We start from the raw sequence: 24,393 nt of genomic DNA, 5'->3' as shown, positions 1-24,393 counted from the left end.
AATAACAGAAAAGGATTGTGAGTTGAGGACAGAAGACCCAGCTTCCAACTTAAAATTCCATCAGCACCTCCACCCACCTTCCAATCCCTCTTTTGCCTATCCAGGAGCCTGGGCTGCTGGCAGAAGCAGGGTAGAGCAAGGAGCAGTTCTAGGGACTGCTCCATTAGAACTGACTACTCAAAGGCCCCCTCAACACCCCAGAAAATAGGCATCCATTTCTATACTTGTTGCTGTTTGTGAGCTGTGTTCTGGGTCAGTAATGAGTGATGCTCGTTAATCCCTTTGAAATCCCCTCTAAGAGGCCTCACCCTGAGGAAAAGACAGCACAATTGCTGAGCAGAGTCCAGGAACCTAACCACTGGAGAAGCAGTAATGAGAGGGAGCCAAACATCACGGAGGAGGAAGCTTTATTCATCTGCTGGGCTGGGGAGAGGCAGGCTGGGGAGCCTCACTTCAGTATGCTGTCATCTTGGGCTGAAAGGTTGGAAAAGACACACTCAGGCAACCCAGGAGGCCCCTTCAGAACCTCAGACTTTAACCCGGAATCCAATCCAAGGACCCCCACTGCACTTCACTAAAATGGATCCTGGCCTCTCCTCCCTTCGACCTGACTCAGCCTACGGGGATCAGCACGCTGGGGCCAGCGGCACGCCTACTCTCCAGGGCTGCTCCCCACAGGGCAGGCCAGAGGCGGCACCCCTCCCTCCACTAAAAACGGGATGGGCAGCTTAAGGCTCGCTCCTACCTTCGGCCCGTTCTCTCTCAATCCGCTTCAGCTCATCCTGCCTCTTCTTTTCCTCCGCGGCTACCCTCCTCTCCTCTTCTGCCCGGGGTTTTAGGTAACCTGGAGGGGTGGGGGCTTCGATTAACCTCCTCCCTAAAAACGCTGCGTGAAGAGGCTGGGTAGCTGCGACCCCTCCGCCCTGCGCCCGAGCCGCCCAGCCCGCCCGCCCCGGCACTCACTGTAACGCTTGGCTCCGTAGGCCACACCGAGGACCAGGGCGGAGTAGCGGCCGAGCTGCGGGACAGAACAAGGCGACTGGGCGTCAGGCGCGGCGGGAGTCGCAGCCCGCAGGCCGCGGGCGGGGGACGCGGGGGGTCGCAGCCTGCAGGGTGTGGGGGTCGGGGGCGCAGCCTGCAGGGTGTGGGGGTCGGGGGCGCAGCCTGCAGGGTGTGGGGGTCGGGGGCGCAGCCTGCAGGGTGTGGGGGTCGGGGGCGCAGCCTGCAGGGTCGGGCACGAAGGAAGGCGAGGACGCGGAAAGGCAGGGCGCGGCCTGCAGGGTCTGGGGGATGAGGGTAGTGGGCAGGGATCGGGGTCCCAGCCTATACAACCGTGCTGCTGCCACGAAGCCGGGTTCACCTTGATGAGCGGAGACACCTGGACCGGCGGCACCATCTTGTCCCTGACCTTCGCACCGGAAGCGCAGCCGAGGCGGAGGTGAATGCCGCGAGGGCCCGGAAGACCGTGGGGCGCCAGCCTAGCCGGGCGCATGCGCCGGAGCGCGAGCGGCTCCCCCTGCCGGTAGGAAGAGGCCGAGCGCCCTCCCCGGCGGGTGACGTCACGGGACGCGCTCGTGCACAAGGAAAGTTTGCGCGCGACCGGGAGGGAAGGGTACGGCACGCATACTGTGTCCCTTCCCTGGGAGCGAGGGAACCAAGCGACCCGGCCCTGGGTGTACGGGCCGAGCGTCCGCGCCCCGCCTGCCCGGGTTTGGACCTGGAGGAGAACTAACCGAACCCCACGCTCGGTCAGGCACGAACCAGCAGTATAGAGCGCGTGCCCGAGGGGTCGGAGGCCTGGAGCGCAGGCGTGCGGGATCCGGGCGGCGATGGCTGCAGCTCGTCAGTGATCTATCTCCAGGCTGTTCACCCTGAGCTCTCCTGCCCTGCTTACTCCCATAGCAGGAGGGACTGGAACCTTCATGAGAAGGCCACCCAGAGCAAGCCCCCCCCCCCCAGGTCCCCAACCCAGCCTTCAGAACTCGCAGCTGTGAGCTCCCAGGTGCACCTCTCCCGAGGCCACCTCTCCAGTCTCTCTGCTCGCTTCTGTACCTCAGAATGGCTGCTTGTCCCCCACACCTGAGCCAGCCCTGGCTGCGGTTGCCCAAAATGGGGCCATCCGTAGCCTGGTGGTCTACCACCCCATCAGCTGTCTTCACCCCAGCAGTGACCTCACGCCTACCTGTGCTTCCTCCACCCTGCCTTACTGGGCAGGTAGTCTTGAAGGCCAAGGGTTGGGTCCCATCCAAGTCCATACCCCCCCCCCTCCCTGGGAATTGGGGAAGTCCACCTTTCCTTACTCTTCCTCGAATTCCTGTTTCCAAAGACAACATAACTGAATCTAAAGTGAATAAATGCAATGAAAAGTTCAAGGCCCATGGGTGCTCAGCAGTCCTGGAGGGGGACCTAGAGCCCAACTGCCTTGGCCCTCTAAGAGCCCTGGCTGAGCTTGTCCCGTTTTTCAGCTTGCTCTGGAGTCCCAGCCCTCAGCCTCCCCAGCTGGGAAGTCAGGGCTGGAGATGGGAACACCTTGGCCAATCCTGCAGGGCCAACTGCTCTTCTCTTGCCCTGGATGAGGCCAGCCTGGAGCCCCTGAGGACTCCTGCTAGAGCCCAGTCTTGTGGGGTGGATGCAGACCCTGGCCCTCCTGAGCCCTCTGGCTTTTGGGGAATCCACAAGTGCACAAAACAGAGCTCTCCACTCACACAGACATCAGCCTGCAGAGCCCCCCACCCCTTCCTGCCCTTGGGCCACTGGCCAAATGACCTCAAGTGACCGAGTGGGCTTTCTCTTTACCAGATTTTAAAATAAACTGCACTCCTCAGCAGCTGAAGCTTCCAAAGTTGAAAATAAGTGTCTCTGGGGCCCAGGTGACGACAGGGGACAGGACATACCAGCAGCTTTGGGGGTCAGTGCACAACACATACATGCACATTGGTGCATGCAAGACCACCCATGGGCACTGCTGGAGACCTGGCTTGGATCAGGGCTCTTTGAGGGGCTAGGGGAGGGAAGGAGGGTCTCTCTTGTCTTGAAATACCAGTGGAAGCCTCTGCACCTGTCAGGGTCAGATGTGTGCAGAATCTTGATACCCCTGTCTGTGTCACTATCTTTAGAGCTGAACTCAGTCCTGGAGGGGGACCTAGAGCCCAACTGGGCCAGGATGCTCCCTGGAGATCTGCAGCCTTCTCACATTTGGAGCTCCCCCTCCTGCAGCCAAGCCAAGACGCCTGCAGGGCCACACCCAGCCCTGCCCCAGGAAGTGGGCCCTTGGCTCTGGATCCTTAGCCCCTATACCTGGTCCCCCAGGTCCTCCCAGCAGGTGATGCTTCCACAGGGTCCTACCTGAAGACCCCTTTGGCTCTGGGGGTCTTAGGTAGCAGCACCCGAAGGGAGCTGTGTGACTGAGGCTGTGTCCCTTCCCAGAACTCAGGTCAGGCAGTAGGAGGGAGACCTGGCAGCCAAGAGTGACCCAGACCAGGTCATCTGGGTAGCCTGGCCATCCCCAAGTCTCTTGCCACAGAAACTAAAGAGCTGCCACCATGAGGTCAAAGGGTCAGGCCAGGGTCATAGGCCCCACTGTCGTATATACCAATGAGACAGGGAGGTGAGGACGGTGGTGCTTGGGAGCTCTAATACTCAAAGTGCTCAGCAGGCTGAGCCCGGTGGCACACGCCTGTCATCCCAGCAACTTGGGAGGCTAAAGTAGAGGATCACAAATTCAAGGCCAGCCTCAGGAACTTAGCAGACCCTGTCTCTAAATAAAAAGTGCTGGGGATATAGCTCAGTGTTAAAGTACCCCTGGGTTCAATCACCAATATCAATAAATAAATAAATACTAAAATGAGTGCTCAGCAATGTTTGGGCTCCTTGTAGTACCTCTGTACAGATCTGGAGAAGCCAAATTTCCTTTGACACTTACAGTTCCTGCAGTCCCAGCAGGGCCCACAGTGCCTAAGAGGGCTCTCAACACCAAGGCCCTGGCCAAAAGTTTGGCAGATGGCCCTGGAGACACAGCCTCCTATGCAGAACAAAGCCTCCTGGTGCCTGGGGGCAGAGGGGTGTCTGAGTCACCGGCAGGTTGCCCAGGCTCACTCTGCAGTTGTCCAGTCCCCTGGGGTGGCCCTGAGCCTGTCCTTGTAGGGAGTGGCAGCTGAAGTCTGAAGTGTCCTGGGGGACCAGGCAGAAGCTTAAGACAGGCAGGACTGGAGCCCTGGGCAGGGAGGACCCAGGCATGGTGAGCAGGCAGACAACTGGGCAGGGGCATGTGAGAGCTGTGTGTGCACACGAGTGTGATGTGCATGTGAGTGTGTGAGAGCATGTGAACATGCACCTCAGTGTGGGTGTGAGAAGTATGTGCCTCGGCCACCCAGGGACAGCCACCCTGGTGACAGTCGGGGAAGCATGTGGGAGAGTCTGGGCCACAGGAGACCTGGTGCCCAGGACAGGCCCATTCATGGAGTCCATTTGCTCTGGAGCCCCCAGGCCAAGCCCGGTGAGGTAGTCTGAGCCCTGTGCTGTGCCAGGGCCTAAGGAGTCCCTGTCCTCCCCCATACACCTGGGCTTGGGGCCACCATGTTGCCTGATCCTCTCCTCTGTGTTAAGCCTGCTGAATCTTGGGATGCCCTGGGGTTCCAGCTGGCCAGGGACCTTCAGCAGGATCATGGGGTGTCCTGGGGTTCCCGCAGCTGGCCAGGACTCTAAGTCTTGGTGCTCCTGCCTCAGGCCAGCAGGAAGACCAAGAAGAAGGAGGGCGGGGCGCTGCGTGCCCAGAGGGCATCCTCCAATGTCTTCTCCAACTTCGAACAGACCCAGATCCAGGAGTTCAAGGAGGTGGGTCTGTCTCTTTTGTCCAAGTCCCTTTTCCAGTGGGTGGGGGGATCCCATGTAGGCCTGTGGCTGCCTTTCGCCTTGGTGTGGGTGAGGAGCCAGGAGAGGCACAGGAATGGAGGCAGAGCTGGGCTACCAGCAACGCTCCCAGCAGCCCGGGTTCTAGGCATTCACACTCATGGATCAGAACCGAGACGGCTTCATTGACAAGGAGGACCTGAAGGATACCTACGCCTCCCTGGGTAAGTGCCACTAGAAGGTGAGCACGTGACATCCAACCTGGACATCATCACTCTGCCTCGAGTCGATCAAGGGCACTGGCCCTACAGGCTGGTGACATCCTGCACACTTGGCTTGCTCAGGGTCAGCACAGGGTGCCCAGGGCAGACCAGCCAGTGGCCCACTGCCCACACACGACCACTTGGGATGGGCTTGGAGCAGGGGATCCCAGGAGCGGACAACACCAGTGGGCTGCCACAGCCACAGCTTATGCAGGCTGAGCCCACCCTGCCTCAGCCCAGCCTCATGGAGCTAGGAGAGGGCGTGGGGCCTGCCTATGCTGTCACACTGGACCCAGTTCTTCCAGCCCTCTCCAAGGCCACCTAGGGGCACAAAGCCTCTGCACCAAAATTCCCCATGGGGAATTCCTCAGGCCAGGCCTGAGGCTTCCGGTCCTGCCCCAGGAGCTGGGGAAGGTGGGCAGGTTTCTTCCTATGGTAGAGTCCCCTCTCAACCCTCCTTAAGCCTAAACATAGAAAAGACACCTCCCCTGTCCCCAAACCCAGCCTCCCCTCTCCCCACCTCTGATCTCCCCTTTCCTCCTCAGCAGCTGTGTCCCAGGCTCAGGGTTTGGGGTGAATTCACCTGCCCCAGCCTGTACCCCACACACCTGGCTGAGAGCACTCTCCCCAAGAGCCCAGCACTGTTCTGGGATCACCCTGGAGAACAACAGGAGTGGGTAGCCAGTGTCAACAAGGGCAGAGGGGCAGGGGGTGACGTTCCTGCTCTGGTAAACCCTCCTCCTGGTTTTGCAACAGGCAAAACCAACGTCAAGGATGATGAGCTGGACGCCATGCTCCGGGAGGCTTCAGGGCCCATCAACTTTACCATGTTCCTGAACCTGTTTGGGGAGAAGCTGACTGGTGAGCTCTTTGGTCCCTCTCAGGGATAGCACTCCTGGGCAGCCCTCAGGCCAATCAGACAGCTGTGTGTATGTGCCTAGCTAATTCCCAGTGCTTAGAAATCCAGCCATTGCACATAGAAGCCTGTATTTTCCCCATGCCCTAAGATCCTGTCAGCCACCCAGAGCCATTTGAGTTCCAAACCTCCCATCTACCCAGCTGTCCAGTGGTCTCTGTCCCTCACTCCTAGATCCCTGGCTCCAGCTGCAGGCATGGACTGACTCTGGGGACCCTGAGAATGGTTCCCCCAGGTGGGAACAACAGGGCAGGCTCCCTGGGGCTCAGGAGTGGGAAGGCTTCCTGGCAGTGATGCTGCTGGGCAGGGGCTCAGAGCCCTGGGGTAGTAGGGGACCCTATGGCCTCTTTGCTGCAGGCACAGACACTGAGGAGACCATCCTGAATGCCTTCAAGATGCTCGATCCTGACGGCAAAGGCAGCATCCACAAGGAGTAGTGAGTGCAGCTGTAGGGAGGGTCCCAGCTGGCAGAAGGGGCTGCAGCACCCACACCCAAGCCCATCTCCTGGTCTCTCCAGCTTCGGGGCCTTCTGTGGCCTGAGCGGAGTCCTTCAGGATGACCCAGGAAGTCCAGTCCCACCCAGTGGGGCAGTCTCCATGACTAGGCCACCAGGTCCCTCCAGGTGTCACTGTCTTTAGACCCTGCTACAGGAGGGCCACCTCATCCAGGGGCTGGGGAGAGGGAATAGCCTGGTGTCCCTCCCAAGCACTTGCCTGTGACCCATAAAACACCTCCTCCGGACTGGGGATGACCGATGGGGGTCAGGATGGGCTGGGGTGATCACCAGGTGCTGGGAAGGTGGGGTGAGGACTGAGCCCACGCCACTCTGAGCCGCGCTGGAGGTGCCCTGGTGTGAGCTGCCAGCCCTTCCTCAGGGAGCCTAACCACTCCCCTGCTCCTCCTGGCCTCAGCATCAAGCGCCTGCTGATGTCCCAGGCTGACAAGATGACTGCAACTGAGGTAGGCCTGCAGCCCCAGAGGGCCACTGAGGGACAGCAGCCCCAGGCTGCAGGACCATGGTGGGCAGGAGTAAGAACAGTCCCTGGGGCAGGGGCTCCTGGGAGAGGGGGGTGGCCCTGGGCTAGGTCAGGGCTGGAAGCCACTGGCCAGTTGGTGGTCTGACCTAGCTGAGGGGACAGACTTACTGTCCTAGCCCAAGGGGACAGGGTAGCCCCCATCTGTACTTCAGAACTCCACCCCATTCTTCACATTGCCCAGGTGGCCACCCTAAGCACCACTGACCAGCTCGGTAACCTGCTTCTCCTTCTGGCCCCATGCCCACCCTGCTTGCCCCTCCAAGATCCCTCCCCATTCCTGGCAGAGAAGCAACACTAGGAGCCTCTGGAGTTCAGCACCTGTAATCCAGAGCACCTAGGAGGCTGAGGTGTGGGGACCTCTTGCCACCCATTCCACCAGGCCTGACCCCCCACCCACCAACTCGCCTTCATTCAGGTGGACCAGATGCTGGAGTTCGCCTCCATCGACGCAGCGGGCAACCTGGATTACAAGGCGCTGAGCTACGTGCTCACCCATGGGGAGGAGAAGGAGGAGTGAGGCTACTCAGCCCTGGTTGTGTCCAGTTCAATAAATGTGGACCCACACATCTGCCTGCCAGTGTCTGCCCGAGAGTCTGCATCGGCCTGGGGCCCCTGTGCTGGCAGCCCTGCCCACCTGTCTTAGCATCAGCCTCAGTGTGTGGTCACCCCATACTGAGCAGAGAAGAAGAGGCTCAGGGATTGGCTCCTTCTAGCAAGTGCCCACACCTGTCCACTCCAGGTCCCTCATACCCAGCTCCCCTTCAGCCCCTGCTGTTGTGCCAGGCCACCTCACCAACCTACACTGCCCTGTGTTGGGCTGTCTTCCCTGGTCAGTGTCCATACAGTAGCAGCTCTTCTTGCTTCAGCTATACAGTCTGCACAGGGTCCATAGTGCCAAATCCTGCCATGCCCTGGGTGTGCCAAAAACCCTGAGCCGGTGGTCACAGTCCCGGTGACCAGAGATTGCCTCTCCACCTCCCTTCATGAGACACCCCTGCTCACAGTCTCTGTGAGTCCTTGGGCTCCTGAAGGCAGGAGGCAGGGCCAGGAGGTTCTTGCAGCCTCTGAGCTGGAGGTGCTGAGCCAGGAGCCTCAGGTGGTGCCCTCAGCTCTGGGGCACATGTCCAGGGCAAGGGGGGTCCTGCAGACTCAGCCTGCAGGCGCCGGTATGGGGTGTGGAAGAAGAGCACCAAGACACAGGTGAAGAGGGTGCACAGGCTGGCCATCAGCAGCAGAGACACTGGGGACACACACAGCTCTCTCTCTCAGCTGGCCCAATTAGCCAGAGGAGCCCTCGGCCATGGCAGAGCCCAGGGGATCTGGACCCACCATGGCCACAATGCATCCCCAAAGCAGCCCTGCTCCCCATCCTGACAGTCCTGGGGGTCACAGGCCTTGTGCCCAGGGTGCCTGACCCCCACTGTCATCACTGCCCACTCCAGCTCCGAATGTGCTCTCTGTCCCTGTCCCTCTCCTCTCAGACCCTCCCCACTCTCTGCCCCCGTGTCTCTCCACTTCTCTCTCTCTTTCCTGGCTCTAAAACAGCTCACGAGGGGGCACTGAGACTGGGCTTCTCTCAGGGTCTTTGGGCTGCACCCACCCGCTGAGCTCAGGTGCTCAGGTGTAGGTGGCATGTGAAGGGCACCCAGAGACAGGGCCCAGAATGGGGGTTCCAGGGCTGCCCCAACTGGCCAGGCCTGGCCTTTTTACCTCTACTCATTGAGGGCCCTGGGTCATGGGTATGGACACTGACCTGTCCAGTCCAGCGGGTCCTCGCCATGCTGGCAGGTGGAGGAGGATGGATCTTCGGGCCGCACAGTCAGCACCGTCAGCAACACCATGATGAGCACACCCTGGGCCTGCCTGGACATGCACAGCCCTCAGCCAGGGCCACGGCACTGTCCACCTTTCAAAGCCAATGCCACCTTGGGAGGGACCGACATTGCGCCGCCCGCTGACGCTCCAAGAGCAGCATGGAGCCTAGTCCATGTGGCCTAGGCTGGCCCAGGCCTGTGTATGGCCCACCCTTACCAGAGCAGACAGGCCCCTCTCTTCCCAAACAGGGGCCTGGGCCATGCAGCCTGGGGTGGGCCAGGGGAGAGCATCTAGGCCCAGGGAAGCAGCCAGGGCAGGTGGACACTCACCCCAGCACAAAGACCAGGCCTGCAGCTGCACCCTCACCCACAGGAAAGGCACACTCCACCGCCAGCTCCATGGCCACAGGTGCCACAGAGAAGCCGAAGAACCCAAACAGCGAGCAGGTGGCAGCCACTGCAAGGGCTTGCCCCTGCAGTCGGGACACCTGGGAGCAGCCAGGCAACAGAGGAGACAGCAGTCAGCACAGCCAGCTGTGCCAACTAGGCCGCATGGCTGGAGGCAGGGACACCTCACCCGCCATGGGCCCCCCAGCAGGAGAGGCCATGCCTGAGAGGCCAGTGGCCTCTTGCCTGCCACCTGCCCGGGCACTCCTCCACCCCTGCAGCGGGGCTCAGCAGGGGACTCTCACCAGGGCAAAGGCCACACAGGCCATGGAGGCAAGGCAGAGACCTATCTTCGTGGCCTCAGTGAAGCGCTTGGTCCAATCCACATACAGGCCAAGAACCAGTGCCCCCAGGATCCCAAACACGATGAAGAGAGCCCCGCAGAGGCCCGAGAACCCCTGGAAGAGGGGAAAGTTCAGGCAACATCCTGGGGCAGGAAGCCACCAGAGTTCCTTGGGACATACCCTGTGACCAGGGCAGTACCCAAGGCCAAAGCAGGACAACACTATTGGCTGTCTGCCAGAGTGGGATCCACTACTGAGCACCCCACTAAGGAAAAGAGCCAGTCACCAGAGATATCCACAGGCCCTCAGTGCCCTGCACCTAGGGCAGAAGTGGAAACATGCCCCAGGCCCACACCCAGCTCTGAGCCAAAGGGAACAGGGCAGAGGGCAACAGGTATGGGTCAGGCCCAGGGATGCACAAGTCCTACAGCTGGCCCTCCATGCTTCTTCCAGCGTGGACACTGAACACTCAGAGGCAGTGGGTAACCCGAGCAGAGGCAGAGTCCCTGCCCTGCAGGAACTCACGTTGGAGTAGCCATTGGCACAGAGGATCTGCTCCAGGAGAGCCGAGAAGCTGGAGAAGATCCCGATGCCACCCCCAAAGCACACAGCCAGGATGACATAGGCCTTGTTCTGCAGAAGCTGGAGGGGAGGTGCCTCTTAGCCCAGAAGCCCAGGTGCTTCCAGCCAGGGCCTTCCCACCCCCAGAGTCCCACCACACTCACCAGCTTGAGCCCCTGGAGGAAGTTCTCCGAGGTGGAGCTGGCGGCTCCCACAGAGGGTGGGGTGGGGGGTACACTCTCCCAGAGGCAGACAGTGGCCAGCAGGCAGGCCAGGCCTGCAGGGATGGTGTAGACTCCAAGCTGGGAGAGGGCATGGGTGTCATAAACAGCCACACAGGTAATTGTGCCCACATGCCTCTGCCCTGCTCTGGGCCCAGGTCCTTATCCCCTTGTGATCTCTGTCCACCCTCCAACCTCCAGAGTCACCAGTAAACCCAGGGCCTGTGGTGGGCTGCTTTGCACCACCCTCACCTGCTCCTGGGGGTTTCATGAAGAGCCCTGATTATCAAAATATTCCTCAAGGATGGCTCCCACCTTGACAAGGCCAGCCTGACCACCCAGAACAGAGTAGCACCTAAGGGCCAGCTGCACAATCACGTAGGAAGAAGGTCATGCAAACACACCCAGGCATGTCAGAGTACAAGTGAACAGGTGTGCACACACCACACACCACACATGCATGCACAGCACGCACACATTCATATACCACACATGTGCACACATGTGCACAGTGTGCACACACCACACACATGCACGTACAACTCATGCACACCCCTCACACCACACATGCACACACACCACTTACACATGCACAAGCAGACAGCAGAAACACACCACACATGTGCGCCTTACAAGCTTCCTCACCATTAGAGGGATGTCCTCTCCCTTCTTGACCAGGGCAGGTGACAGCACATTGGCCACAAGGATGCCCAGGGGATTTGCTGGGTGGAGAGATGAACCAGGCAGCAGGTCAGCTCAGCCATGGCTGGCCTCATCCCCAGCCCAGGGGGAAGGCTTCCTGGCCCTGGGGCCCTGGCTCATGAGCTCAAGGGGTGGAAGACCCAGGCAGGCAGAGGCCTCAGCCCTGGCACTTACACATAGTGGCAATCATGTTGGCTGTGGCTCGCTGATGCTCTGGGAACCACAAGGCGGCCAGCTTGGCTGGAGAGAAGATTACCAAGTTCTGGGCCAGGGCACAGAGGCTCTGGCCACCCATGAAGAAGGCAAATGTGTTGGGGACCCAGGCAGCCACACAGGGAAGGGCGCGGAGCATACTCCCAGCAAAGTTCAGCCATGCACCCAGGATGGTCTGCAGGACAGTCAGAAGGCTGCTGGCCATCTCGGACTCCCCAACCCATGTCCCCAAATGCCCACCCTAGCTCACAGGCACATCCCAATTTCTAGCCATCCCTCCTCCCTGGCAGTTTTGCCTGGGGTCCCAGCCAGCAGGGCTGTTGGGCCCTGGTCTGGGGAGCACATGCACCCAACCTCTAAATGCAGAGGACCTTGCTAATAATCCCAGGCAGGCCATGGTGTGGGGTCTGACTCACCGCCCCTCGGAGCCCCACAGAGTCTAGGACCCAGATGGCCAAGATGCCAAATGGGATGGACACCACCAGGTAGATCAGCGAGAGCCAGCCAACCTGTGCCATGGACAGGAGGAAGTGCCGGGCAATGACGTCTGCAACTGGGGCGAAGCTGAGCCAGAGCTGTGGGGACATGCGGAGTCAGCCTAGGGCCCACAGACACTGCCCCGCCACTCCTCCCTGGCTGCCTGCTGCCCCTCTCATCCATCCCTCGGCAGGACAGCATGAGTCCGCCTGTAAGGGCAACAGGAGGTTGGACCAGCCCTGAGGCTGATGATATGGCCAGAGCCTGCAGGATCAGGAGCCCCACTGGGACTGGACCTGACCCCTGAGGACAGCCTGAGGGCTGTCAGCAGGGGGACCACCCACCCTCTGGGAAGCGCTGTGTGGACTATGGGTGTGAAAGGGCACATGGGCAGCTGAGGCTTGCCAAGTGGGCAGGGAGAGGCAGCAAGAGCAGAACCTCGGAGGGATGGAGTTGCCTGGACACAGCACCAGTTCACAGAAGGCAAGGGACATTGGGGAGAGGGAAGATGGCAGCCCTGGCCCCCCAACACATGGATGAGCACTAAGCTGACACAGTCTGGGCAGTCGGTGGCTAGAGGAGACACCATGCCAGACGTCCAGATAGCAAGGGCGGGAAGCCCTGGGAGCCTAGGTGTGAGTGAGGCTGCAGGCAGCAGCACCCAGAGGGACAAGGAGGGCCCCAGCAGGGCTGAGGACAGTGCCAAAGGGACAGCAGAGCTCAGATTCTGGAACATTTTTTGAGGGGGGCAGGTCATCTCTTGCAAGCTGGACGATGGAATCTCAGGTAGAAACACCTCCACTGTGTGCGGGCCCCACCCCACAGGAGACAGGTGTCCTGCAGGTGAGGCCATCCCCAGGGCAGAGGACATTCTTCAACTGTAGGAGTTACCAAATGCTGAGAGCAACCCATGGTTTCTCAGCAAACAGCACACTCACCACACTGGGCCATGGGGCAGGCTTTCTGGAAAAGACGAGGGGGCAGGAGGAAAGGAGGGGTCATCAAGGCTTAACCCAGAGGTGGGGTGGGAGGGTGGCACATGGACCAACCACGAGGGTGTATCACGGTCCAAGGTCACGATGAGTCAACTCAGGATGCCAGAGCTCTAGGCCACACCCTCCATGGTGGGCAGTGAGAGCCAGGCTCCCACTGCCAAACTCACATGACCGCCAGCTAAGCAAGGGCTGACTGTCTTCCTCTTTCCTCAGGACAGTGCAAGGGCTGATCCCCAAGCTCAGAAAGAGCAGCAAACAGGCTCAGCTGCCTCCTGCCTGACCTAACCCAGCAGTTGAAGGCGTCAGCATCTGTTTACAGAGCCTGCTCTACAGAACTGATTGGAGCTCCTCCCTAAACAGCCAGCAGCAGCTCCATGTCTTCCTCCCAGAGCTGTGACCCTGGATGGCAGGAGATGACCTATCCAACTCACCTGCTGTGCAAGGAATCCTTCAACCAGCTCCCAGCCCTTCCCTGCTCGCCCCTCATCTTCCTGAGGAGCAGGCAGAGCCCCACACAGAACCCTGTTCAGAATGCTGGGCTGTCTCCAGGCCTCACCCCAAGCTCTGTGCTACCTGTCCCCTCAGCACCTGGGAGCCCTGGTCACCAGCTGCAAACAGTGACCCAGGGGCACAGGAACCTGGCCAGGGCAAACATGAAGCCCAGTGCTCACAGTGGAGACCCAGCAGGGACCACAATTCCTGTCTGCTCCACAATGGCAGGACCCTACCTGGGCGACCCAGGAACTTCTCAGACCCATGGAAGAAGCTCCAGAGGAGGCCCGAGTGCATCCCCAGATGGCATAGCCACAGCCTTGTCCAGACATCCCCAGATGGCATAGCCACAGCCTTGTCCAGACATCCCCAGATGGCATAGCCACAGCCTTGTCCAGACATCCCCAGATGGCATAGCCACAGCCTTGTCCAGACATCCCCAGATGGCATAGCCACAGCCTTGTCTAGACACAGGGGCCTGGGAGCCAAGCCACAGCAGCAAATCAGGGCTCATCCAGGCAGCTTTGGCAGAGGGAAGAGGTTTCTGGAGTTACTGCAGCCTGCAGACCCCAGTGCACACCCCAGACAGCCTGGGAGCCCCCATCACAGTCCACTCTGTTCAGCCACCAGGTCAGATGGTGGTGAGGTGGTTGGAAGCCCTCCCTCCACCTATGGATGCCTGTCTAAGCAACATGGAGAGGTGGCCAAGACTAGCCTGGCACAGAGGAAGTGAGGGTCACACACAGCCCACCTAGGTACAAGGGCTGTGAGGCAGCCTAGGCCTCTGGCTGCAGGGGTGGGGGCTGCGGAGAGTCTAGGAAGCTGCAGGCTGTGGGGTGGGACACCTGAAATGGCAAAGCCCATCTCTCTGCTGGTCCCTCTCAGTGCCGACTGCCAGTGCCCTGGAGCTGGGGCAGACTGGGCCAGACGTTGGCCCCTTACTGGGCGGCCAGCGCGGACCAGGAGAAGGCGCCCGAGGCCGAGGCCCAGGTCCCCGTACCCGGGCACCGGACACGCGCGGCCCCGGCCCCGGGGCTGAGGGACAGTGCAGCAGGCCGGCTCCAGCGCTCCACCGGCCCGCCCCAGCGCTCCACGCCCGCCCGGCCGGTACCGCGGCGTTGGAGCAGCTCAGCAAGCTGACCACCAGCAGGAAGACCCAGCGGCGCGCATAGGCGCGGGGGCTTCGCGGTGCGCCCCCGGCAGCCTCCGCCACTGTTCCCGCGGGCCCCGCCATCGCCGCGGCCGGCCGAGGGTCTCCAGAGGACTTAAAGGCACCCGCGTAGGCGGGCCGGGTGGCGCCGGACTGGGCGGGGCAATAGGGTCAGTCCCCGCCCCCAAGGATCCGCTGGGGCGACGCGTCGTGTGGGAGGGGCGAGTGGGCGGAGTTGCCCTCCCCACTTTGGGTGTCTTGCTGAAGCCGGGATCGAAACCGAGCCTCAGAGGCAGGAAAAAGTCCCTTCTTGTAGTGGCCAATCGGGTCACAGCTTGTGAGGACCCGTCGTGAACATGCTCGCGGGGGTGGGTGCAGGAAAGGGGACCTGCAGTCTCTTTGCCCCCAAGCTACTGAGATCCAAACAAGCGGCAGGGAGAGGCTAGAGGCCAGCCTGGAAGAGGAAACTGGTGTCAGTCTGCAAAGAGCCTGGAATCCAGAGTGCCATTACACCTCCCGCTAGGGGAATCCGGAAGGGTGGGAGCTGGGGAGGACAAGGCCTGAAGATCCCGTCGGCCCAGCCCCTAGGGGAGGCAGCCTGCCCTCCCACCCGGATGTTTTCTGCTGCTTCCCCCGGGAGTCAGCTGGCCCAGCAGCTGGGCAGGTTTCTGTTTGTCTCCACAGAGGCCTATGGGTGGGAGGCAGGAGGGAGGCCAGTCTGGCTCAGTGGGCGTGAGTCTGGCTCAGAGGGCCTGTGTCTGGCTGGTTCCTGGCCCTGCCAGGCAGGCCCATGTAGAGTGGGGTCTCCTTATCCAGATTGAGGTGGACAAGGAGGCCTCCTGTCCCTCAGGCTCGCCTCTGTGGTCCGGAGCAGGCTGTTCCTGCTCTTAGTCTTAAGGGTTGGCAGGTGTCACTGTCACAGGAGATGTCTCTGGAAGAGGGTTGTCATCTGAAGAATTCCCAGGGAAGGGGGGATTCCGGCAGCACAAGTGGGGTCCTTGAAATGCATGACAGATAAGATTGACAGCACTGTCTATCAGGGAGCAGGATTAGGGTTAGGAAAGCAGGGGCACACATTCCAGAGAGAACAGGCCCCTGTTCCTGGGTTCTGGGCTCTTCTAAAGAAGTCTGATGAGGGGTGGGCACAGGAGGTGTGGGGTTGGCGTCAGTCTGGGGATCTCAAGATGGTTTATGGTGGTCTGGTCATTCTCCAGATCCTCAGGCCGGCGTGGTCTCCATTATCTGTCTGATCAGTAATCGTTGCTGGAAAGCCCCCCCAAATTATAGGGGTTTTTTAAATGTCATATATCTCTTTACTTGATATATTTATTTGTGGGCTAGTTAACAGAGGACAAGGGAGAATCACAGGTTTTCTAGAAGCTTGTGGGTGACAGGCCATGCAAAGCACCGGCCTGGAAAGGCAGGTGACACTCAGTTAAAATTGTCTCTGTCCCTGTTTCCTTCAAGTTTCCTTCTGCCTATTCATTGCTTCTCTTACTCACCACTGTCCCACATCCCTCTCTGAACAAGCAGTTGCGTGGTCCCAGCCCTTGTGTGTTCTTACCAGGGTCGTGTGTGCGTCAGATGGAGTCACACACTTTGGGGTCTCTTTTGTGAAGAACTGTTGAGTAACCAAGGGGAAATGGGGCTCTCCCCAGTGCCCTCCAAAAGGACAGCCCACTCTCTGAAACCTCTGAAGGGGCCCTGTGGTCCTCCTGCTCAGTGCCACTGTCCTCACCTCACCTTTGTCCCTTCCAGCTCCCCTGTCCCCTTCTCCTCATTCCTTACTTGCCCCCACCCCATCCATCCACTAACCCTGACCCCGAGGAGCTGGCCCTCACAGCCTTCCCCCAAGGCCTGGTACTGCTTGGGACTGGGGACTTCCATGTCTTCCTACCACTCCTGGCAGATAGGGAGGGACAGCATAGGTATCGATGTCGAGGACATGGCTAGATAGGATTTGCCCCTCACCAGTTGCAGGCCTAGTAAAGTCTCAGCCTGTTACCCTAAAACAGGGTGACCAAGTGGCTATTTCCACCTATCCAAGTCTCTGTCAACTCCTCCTCCCATATCCTCAGGGGTCTGGGGTGAGCAGTGAGCTCAGCAAGGCTGCAGGACACAGGATCAGCACACTACAATGAACTGTATTTCTTTGAACTGTGCCAACACATGTGAAAACCACAATTAAAGACAGGGTACATATATAATTACTTCAAAGAAAATTAAATACTTTAGCAAAGCAAGTGTAGTGCTTCGATGCTAATGATTATACAACATTAACAGAAGAAATCAAAAAGACCGAATAAACAGAGAGGTATACTGTGTCCATGGATTGGGAAACAGCAGAGTAAAGATGCCAGTTCTCCTTAAATTGACTTACAGATTTGATGCAATTCCCATCAGAGGTTTTCAAACACACAGACTGACAGAAAATGTTCGAAAACCACATAGCCAACAAAGGACTGGTAGCTAGGATATATATTTCAACAGTTTAAAAAATTCAGCATGAAAGTGGGCCAAGACATGAGGAGGCATCTCATGGAAGAGGATCCACAGAGGGCAATAGGAATGAGTGACTAACTTGATTAGCCACCAGGAGAATGCAAGTTAAATCTTTGTGAGCTGTCACCACACGCCTTTCAGAATGGCTAAAATAGAACAGCACAACACCAGATGCTATCAAGTCTCTGAAAAACAAGGCGGCGGCTTCTTATACACGTAAGTATGCAGCTGTTGCATAAGCCAGCAATTGCACTCCTGAATTCATCCCTCAAAAGCCTGAGCCCAGACCCACAGCCGCTTTCTCTGTGAGAGTCAAAACTGGAAACCCCCTGGTATCCCCTAGCAGGATGGCTAAGCTAGCTGCTCACCTCCGTAGCATGAAACACAGCTCAGGAGCAAGAAGCTGGTAGCATACAAGTCTGGATGGATCTGTCAGGGCCATGAGACGGGACAAAAGGCTGGGAACAGGGAGTGACCCTGGGGTGCAGTGAATGAGTCCCCTAAGTGGCAGGACCTGCTGCTTCTCTACCCTCCTGAACAAATGGGTCACAAGACCCAATCCAACCAGAGAAGTAGAATGTTTGCACAAGATGAGATTTCTCCTGAGAAAACCTAATAAATCCTCTAGCTTCACCTTTTCTTAGTTAACTTGAGACTTGCCTGTTTGGGAGGTCACACAGCTAGGGCATATGACTGGTTCCCTAGGGCTTTGCTGCGAGTCACACCTCTGCTGCGTGGGCTATGTGGACAGTGGAGGCCCAGCTGCTCTTCAGGGACCCCAAGGCCTCTTTCACTGGAGACTCTGGCTCTTCCCCAGGCCTGCAGGAGTCTGCTGGGTGACTGGAGTGGGGTCTCTGTCTTCACATTGGTCCTGTCCCCTTGGCCACCTTACCCTTTGGGTCGATTCTACTGGGTCCTGTGGGTAGTCATAGCTGACCATGGAGGCTGGTAGGTGTTTTCTTCCACCTGCCCTGTGCCTGTCCAGGAGTGACAGTAGCCCAAGCACCCAAAGCCCTTCAGCCCTGCCATCAGCCCAGATGGAGCCACAGGCCAGGTGTGTGCACAGGACAAAGGGACCAGCTGCATCACAACCCAGCAGTCCCCCAATAAGGCCACCATGAGAAGAAACATCTTTTGGAATCTGCCCCTGGCCAGTGGAACTCACTGACTGGACCCTAGCCCACCCCAGCAAGGCCACAACAGCTCGTGTCTCCCTTGCTCGGGGAGCAGCCTGGCTACTCCATCAGTGCTGCCCCCTGAGCTGAGCTCCAGTTGAAGCCTTGCCTGCAGGTTGCTCTCACTGGACTCGATTTCCTTTTCACCATCACTAAGTTGGAAGTTCCTGCTTCAGGTATCAGTTGCCAGGGACAGGGACTGGGCTGTGAAGGGGCAACAGGCAATGCGCAGGGCACACTCACACCGTGCACACTCACAAGGCTGCCTGTCCCACTACATGCACATGAGTGAGAGAAACAGGGTGTGACCTGCACCTTGCCCAGGCTTCAACCTGTGAAGCAGGGCTGAAGAAACCAAGGGAGGCGGGAGCTGTCTGTGCGTTCTACATGACGTCACCCTGGGGCACACTGGCAATGGTGACAGGCCCTCTCTGTGTTGTGTTTTCAACTGCATGGAATCTACCAGTGTCACAACAAGAAGCTCAGTTCTAAGGATCCCAGAGTATGAAGTCTTGGAAGCAATGGATTCCTCTCTCTCACTCAGTGCTAACAGTTTTGTATCAAAATGGACAAGAGTTTCAGCACAAGCGTCAGCTGCTGGTGTGTTGAATCCAGGTACAGCACCACGCATGGGCCACAGGATGTCCTCTCCCCTTTGGAATAGCCACATCTTGCAGAGGTCCTCTGGTAACTGGACAAGGTCACCTGTTGCCTTCTAGGGAAATGGCCTTCAGAGCTTCCTTAGAATTCCCCCTCACTGTGGCTAAATCTGCCTTTAGGGTTTCATCATCTCTCAGCCAAATGTGGACTTCTGCCGACATCCCAAACTAACCCTACCCAAGGTCTCTCCCACCTCTGTGTTCCCCCAACAGCATCTAGTTCAGAGGCAACCAACTGAGGCTGCCTGGCCAGCTGGAGCCCAGACAAGGCCACCCTCTCTGGACACCCCACTGTGAGGTGGTGTGGCCATGCTGCTCACTGACGTGGTTCTTCTGCTCCTCCTAGGGAATGTCAGGGTTGCCAGGGCGGGAGCCTGTCTGTCCACCCAAAAGCCTGCAGGAAGAACCAGGCAGCACATGTCCTAGGCAAAAACCAACGAGGCGGAGGCTGGCCTTCCCACCCGGGCCCCTGGCCCAGCCTGCCAGGCAGGCTCTGGAGGCACCGTCCCCACTCACACCTGCACCGCCTGTCCCAGCAGCACACTTCGCTTCCCACGTCCTGTGACTCACCTGTCCCCCAGAGCTCCCGCTGGCCCATGCTGAGGCCCGCAGGCTACTTCAGGGTCTGGACTAGCTGCCTGGAATGAAACCCAACTCGATCCCCAGATGTGCAAGGGCTTGAGGACTGAAAACAGGCCTGCCACTGAGTCTTGAGGGCTCTGTCACTCTTGCCTGGGCTCCAGCTGGCCCCAGCAGAGGGTCCCTCAGGTGTCCACCTCCTGTCCTCCCCACCCAACCCCAAAGTCTCAGCCTGCTCCCTACCCACCCCAAGAGGCACCCTGACATCTGCCCCTGCCCTTGAAGCCTGTCCATCTCTCGAGAGGTCGAGGCCCTGGTTCTCTCACCCATGTGCATGCAGGGGGTCAGGCAGCCTTGTATGTGTGCGTGGTGTGAGCCATGCCCTGCGCATCTGGTTTTGTGAAAGATCTGAGGTTCCTGTGTGGTGTGTGTGTCTAGATTGGGAGTTGGTTTGAGTTCGTGTGTTATGTAGGCCATGTAGGCTTTGGCATGTGGTGAGACAGTGGTTCTCTTCTGTGTAAGTGGTGGGAAGTGATCCCCTACTTCTGTTTGTGTGGGCGTCTGTGGGCATATGTGCCAGTGGGCTTCCACTCTGCATGTGAGATGCAGGGCCGGGCTCTCCCTCAGCTCAGGTGCCTACACAGCGCCACACCTCCCTGCACAGGAATCTTGGGACCCTGGGCCCAGACGAGCAGGGCGGTTCTTGAGGTGAAGGTCACTGGGGACACTTTCGGATTCCACAGCCCAGTCTCCCGGGTGCTGCTGGTGGCTCCTGCACTCGGAAGGGCCCTTTCCAGGAGAGCCTGGGTTCGGAATGCCTTTCTTCTCAGGGTCATGGCGACCCCTCACCTCCTCTCAGAGGCTGATTTCTGCTCTGGAATGGGCCCAAACCTGTCACAGCTTCCCTTTCACTTGGGAACAGGAGGGTGGCTTCGGCCTCCCCTGCCACAGCGTCTCCTAGATGGACAGCCCCAACTTGGCCTTGACTGCTTGGCTCTGAGGCCAGGGTCCTGCAAGAACATGAGAGGCTCGTGGAGCATGGCCTCTCCACTCAGCAGAAGGTCTCCAAAGTTCATCCGCGTCATAGCAGGTGTCAGTGCCTCATTTTTATTGCCAACTAATATTTAATGTCTGGGTATGCACTTTGTATTTATTCACTTTTCAGGTGATTGACAGTTGGTGTATTTTTACCTCTGGGCTATTGTGACCACTTGTGAGCCGGTCTAGTGTGGACATTGTCTTCAGGCCTCCCGCTCTGCACCTGTGTTGGATTTGTGACCAGCCTTTTGAGGAGCTTCCAGGCTGTTTTCCAAAGCACTTGCACATTTGATTTTACCACCAATGGTGCACAGGGGATCCAATTTCCCTACAGCCGCACTAGACCTCTTGCCTATCTTGTTGATGATGGACATCCTGCTGGGTATGCAGTGACGTCCCCTGTTGGTGATCTGCATTTCCCTGATAGCCAATGGTAATGGGCAGCTTCTCACAGGCTTGTTGGCCATTTGTAAGTCTTCTTTGAAAAATCATCTATTTGGGTCACTTGTTCCTTTATTTTTTGGTAGTAGGGATTGAACCCAGGGGTGCTTAATCACTGATAAACATCCAGCCCTTTTTAAGTTGTTTAGGGTCTCACTAAGTTCTAAGGCTGCCTTGAACTCTCGATCCCATCGCCTCAGTCCCTGCAGGGATTATAGGTGTGCACCACTGTGCCCAGCTATCTTGTTCATGTTTAATCATGTATTTGTATCTTCATTGTTGAGTCATAGTTTTTACATTCTTTATGTCCTTACATAGTCTCACAGTGTCAGACTCAAGCCCTCGCCAGACACCATTCCAAGACTCTCCTCCACCGGAGTCGTTTTTCTCCTTTGCTCAGGATGCTTTTTGCAAGCAGGAGCTTCTCAGTCTGAGGAACCTATTCCACCTGTTTTCTCTGGTAATGTGCCTTTGTTTTCCCAAGAAATCCTGCCTTTTCCAAGGTTGAGAAGGTTTGTGCCTCAGTTTCTTTTGAGATGGACAATTTTACCTCCTATATTTACATCTTTGACCCACTTGAGTTTTATGTATGTCATGATAGGCATCCAATTTCATTCTTTTACATATGAACATTCAGTTTTTTCCAGCGGTGTTTGCTGGGGGCAAAAAAAAAACAAAAACATTTTTTCCCTGCCCTGAATCATCCTGGCACCCTTCTGGACACTGGGCCAAGCACGAGGGTCCACTTCTGGACTTCCAGTTCTGTCCTGTGGTCTGGGCCCACCTGCATGCCAGGTGCCTCGCTGTCTTGATGGGCACAGCTCTTCAGCAAGCTTTGAGATCAAGAAATGTCCCTGCTAACTTGCTTCTTCCCCTAAAGATTGTTTGGCTATTCTGGGTCCCTTGAATTGACCTCCAAATTTGGGGATCAAATTTCAATGTCTTATTAATTTCTGACAACAATCCAGTTGGGATTTTGGGTTGAATTACCAATTTGGGGAGTACAGACATCATAGCCACATGCCCTATCCACAAACATGGGAACTCTGTTTATTTAGGTGTACTTTAATTTCTTTCAATAATGTTTACATGTTTTTGGAATTAAGTTTTGCACTTTTATTGCATTTATTAGTAATCTGCTATTTAAACGAATGGTCTGACCATCACTTTCCCCAGGTCTGCCTTGGTATGGTGAGGAGCCCGTGCTGACACCGTCACAACTGAAGTCTGTGGCTTACACAGGGTGCTTTTTGTGTTAAGCCTTCCGTTTTGACAGATGTGTCCGCTATTAAGCACTACCCAAGTAGTGTCACCGCCCTAAAGCCCTGTATTCCTCAGACCCATCCCTCCCTGTCCTGCTCACTGCCCTCTGCATGGGCACACGCCTGCTGACTGATCCCCATCTGTGGCTTTTTTGGTGGGTCAAAACCATGAATTTTATTTCCAAAATGTGCCCCCGCTGCACAGCCCGGCTGGTGTATCTGCTCAACACGCACAGGCACTGGCCAGGTGGCAGGTGGCAGGGGCACAGCCATCCCCTAGGGAGTGGGTGGCAACAGCAAGGGACTAGAGCAGCAACTGAGGCAAGTGGCGGGCAGACAGGGCAGGGGGATGGCCAGTGTGGGCCAAGTTCTGGAGTCTTCCTTGTGGAATATTTCAAAGACCAGGAGAGAGAACTGAATCATAAACCCCCAGACCCACTGCCATCTCCTGCTCGGACACATTAAGGGCCAGTCTCATGTTCACCCCAGTCTGCCCCTCTCTGCTCCTCCAAATGGCCCCTGCTCTCATTTGAGTCTCTCTATACATGTCGAGGCCTCCAGAAATGCCCAGCATGGCCAGCACACCCTGAGACCCCTGTGTCTTCCGTGTCTCAGACACTGCATGGCCTTGACCTGGAGGACCGAAGCCGAGACAGTGGTGCCCCCTTCCTTTTGACCAGTGTCTCCTTGCACTTTTTTAAAATATTTTTTTAGTTGTGGTTGGTACAATATTCTTATTTCTTTATTTTTATGTGGCACTGAGGATCAATCTCTGCCGCAGTCCGGCTGCAGCAAAATAACCGGGGGGTGACGAGCAACTTGTGTAGATTGATACAGCAGGAGTGGAAGCCGTTTATTGCAGGACAGGAGCAGTATTTATACATTCCACACAGCTTATCTAATTAGCATAAACTAGATACATCAGTCAACCAATCAGGAATCTCCACACTTAATGGCTCGCTTTTGTTACTTCTCAAACCACTCCCTCTGGCATTTTGCCAGGCACCATCCAGACTTGTTTACGAACTCTAACATTCCCCTGGCAAAATGCCAGGTGTTATTTTGACTTGTTTACAGACTCTAACATTTCCCCCTTTTGTTTAATTTAAATAACGACCATAGTGGTTTTTACAGAAACACCATAAATAACCTGCTACAAACAGAAAGGGAGGATACAAAATGCCACAATACCAAGCCAATTGATGGCTCCATGCAAGAAGCCCTTGGAAAAATTATACCAGCAATGACACCGTTAGCAAAGATACAGAGTTACAATTTGTTGTAGATTACAGTTTGTTGTCTCAGTCCAGGTAAAGCAGTGTCTCAATAGATTAACTCACAGTTCAGGTAAATCACAGTCCAGGTAAGTTCTGCAGGCAGCTAGCTTAAATCACAGTCCAGGTAAGTTCTGCAGGCAGCTAGCCTAAGCTGTAGTAGCAGAAACAGCAACAGCTCTGAAGTCTCCTCCATTTCTCAGCTGAAGTTTCGTCTGGTTCTCAGCAACACTGGAAATTCTTCCACCTTTGTTTTCATCGGCACTGGGAGGAAGGCAGGAACTCCGGATGGCTAAAGAAAATCCTGTAGCATTCTACTAAGAAAACAACCTTCTGAACAATTTAGTACATTATCTCAAGGGTTTTTTTGCATTTGAAATAAGCATTAATAGTGCTCATTACTCATCAGCTTCCAGGTGTGGGAGAGCCATTGTAGCTTAGTTATTGGCATTGAAAATGACCACACATCAGGGACGCCAGTAGCTTCTTTTGCCGGCTGCAGTGTCCTGGGCAGCCCCAGATGGCCCTGGGGAGTGTCCCGGACTCAAACTGCTACTGGGCACAGGGAGCAAGAGCCTGCGAGACTGTGCCTCCAGGTCAGGTCTAGATTTGGGCTCACGGCAGTGGAAGAGCCAGCTCCCCGGCCAGGAGGCAGGGAAGGGCCAGTCGCCGCCGCCTCTTGGAAAATCCTTGCTGCGCTGTGACAGGCTTGCACACTTGGCAGCCACCTCTCCGCTTCACGCACCCTCCGGTAACGAAAAGTATTTAGTAATAGCCTTTTGCTGCAACTTTTTTCCTGATAATCCTTCTTCTTCTGAACTTTCTTTTTCTTTCTGACTAGAGTTCCGGGGCTCTTATCAACACATGCCCTAACTATTCTTGGTTCCACTGGGGTGCCTTCTTCCCTTAGTAATTTACTTCTTACCCCTTCCATATTTTCATCATAAAGACAATACAATACACTGAGACAAAACAAGACACAAACATACTGTATCAATCTTCTCCATTCTCAGTACCTACTCATGCAAGGCGAGTGCTCTAC

The 24,393-nt window shown here is 56.9% G+C and overlaps 3 protein-coding genes across 13 annotated transcripts; 1 reads left to right on the top strand and 2 right to left on the bottom strand.

Moving 5' to 3' along the window:
* Nucleotides 1-390: 390 nt before the first annotated feature.
* On the bottom strand, nucleotides 391-1,496 carry Atp5me (ATP synthase membrane subunit e). Of its 2 annotated transcripts, XM_046423599.2 has the most exons (4): nucleotides 1,361-1,496; nucleotides 964-1,018; nucleotides 746-844; nucleotides 391-474 (listed from the first exon to the last, which is right to left on the bottom strand). In XM_046423599.2, the coding sequence occupies exons 1-4, from the start codon at nucleotides 1,490-1,492 to the stop codon at nucleotides 449-451; spliced, it is 312 nt and encodes a 103-aa protein (XP_046279555.2). In that variant the 5' UTR covers nucleotides 1,493-1,496; the 3' UTR covers nucleotides 391-448. The 2 variants fall into 2 exon arrangements, with proteins under 2 accessions (XP_046279555.2, XP_058428482.1); XM_058572499.1 differs by lacking the exon at nucleotides 391-474 and having other exon boundaries at nucleotides 759-844; nucleotides 1,333-1,492.
* On the top strand, nucleotides 1,214-7,629 carry Myl5 (myosin light chain 5). 5 transcript variants are annotated; one of them, XM_058572498.1, is made up of 8 exons: nucleotides 1,214-1,438; nucleotides 2,800-2,908; nucleotides 3,117-3,322; nucleotides 4,726-4,833; nucleotides 4,997-5,072; nucleotides 5,868-5,972; nucleotides 6,385-6,463; nucleotides 6,940-7,629. In XM_058572498.1, the coding sequence occupies exons 3-8, from the start codon at nucleotides 3,164-3,166 to the stop codon at nucleotides 7,148-7,150; spliced, it is 738 nt and encodes a 245-aa protein (XP_058428481.1). In that variant the 5' UTR covers nucleotides 1,214-1,438; nucleotides 2,800-2,908; nucleotides 3,117-3,163; the 3' UTR covers nucleotides 7,151-7,629. The 5 variants fall into 5 exon arrangements, with proteins under 5 accessions (XP_058428481.1, XP_058428480.1, XP_058428478.1 ...); XM_058572497.1 differs by having other exon boundaries at nucleotides 2,800-3,322; nucleotides 6,940-6,988; nucleotides 7,481-7,629; XM_058572495.1 differs by adding an exon at nucleotides 1,754-2,214 and having other exon boundaries at nucleotides 2,800-3,322.
* Nucleotides 7,371-14,579, bottom strand: Slc49a3 (solute carrier family 49 member 3). 6 transcript variants are annotated; one of them, XM_046423585.2, is made up of 10 exons: nucleotides 14,383-14,578; nucleotides 11,724-11,882; nucleotides 11,269-11,482; nucleotides 11,038-11,114; nucleotides 10,336-10,473; nucleotides 10,136-10,252; nucleotides 9,572-9,724; nucleotides 9,210-9,367; nucleotides 8,819-8,928; nucleotides 7,371-8,305 (listed from the first exon to the last, which is right to left on the bottom strand). In XM_046423585.2, the coding sequence occupies exons 1-10, from the start codon at nucleotides 14,503-14,505 to the stop codon at nucleotides 8,064-8,066; spliced, it is 1,491 nt and encodes a 496-aa protein (XP_046279541.1). In that variant the 5' UTR covers nucleotides 14,506-14,578; the 3' UTR covers nucleotides 7,371-8,063. The 6 variants fall into 6 exon arrangements, 4 of the variants coding, with proteins under 4 accessions (XP_046279541.1, XP_046279542.1, XP_046279545.1 ...); XM_046423586.2 differs by having other exon boundaries at nucleotides 11,817-11,882; XM_046423589.2 differs by lacking the exon at nucleotides 14,383-14,578 and adding an exon at nucleotides 13,211-14,330.
* Nucleotides 14,580-24,393: the final 9,814 nt, after the last annotated feature.

The sequence above is a fragment of the Marmota monax genome, unplaced genomic scaffold, assembly GCF_021218885.2.
Source record: "Marmota monax isolate L192 unplaced genomic scaffold, Marmota_monax_Labrador192_F-V1.1 WCK01_AAM20220418_F8-fsc00009, whole genome shotgun sequence".
Classification (NCBI taxonomy): domain Eukaryota; kingdom Metazoa; phylum Chordata; class Mammalia; order Rodentia; family Sciuridae; genus Marmota; species Marmota monax.
Note: the sequence above shows the minus strand (reverse complement) of the source record. Positions and strands in the feature narration are given on the sequence as shown.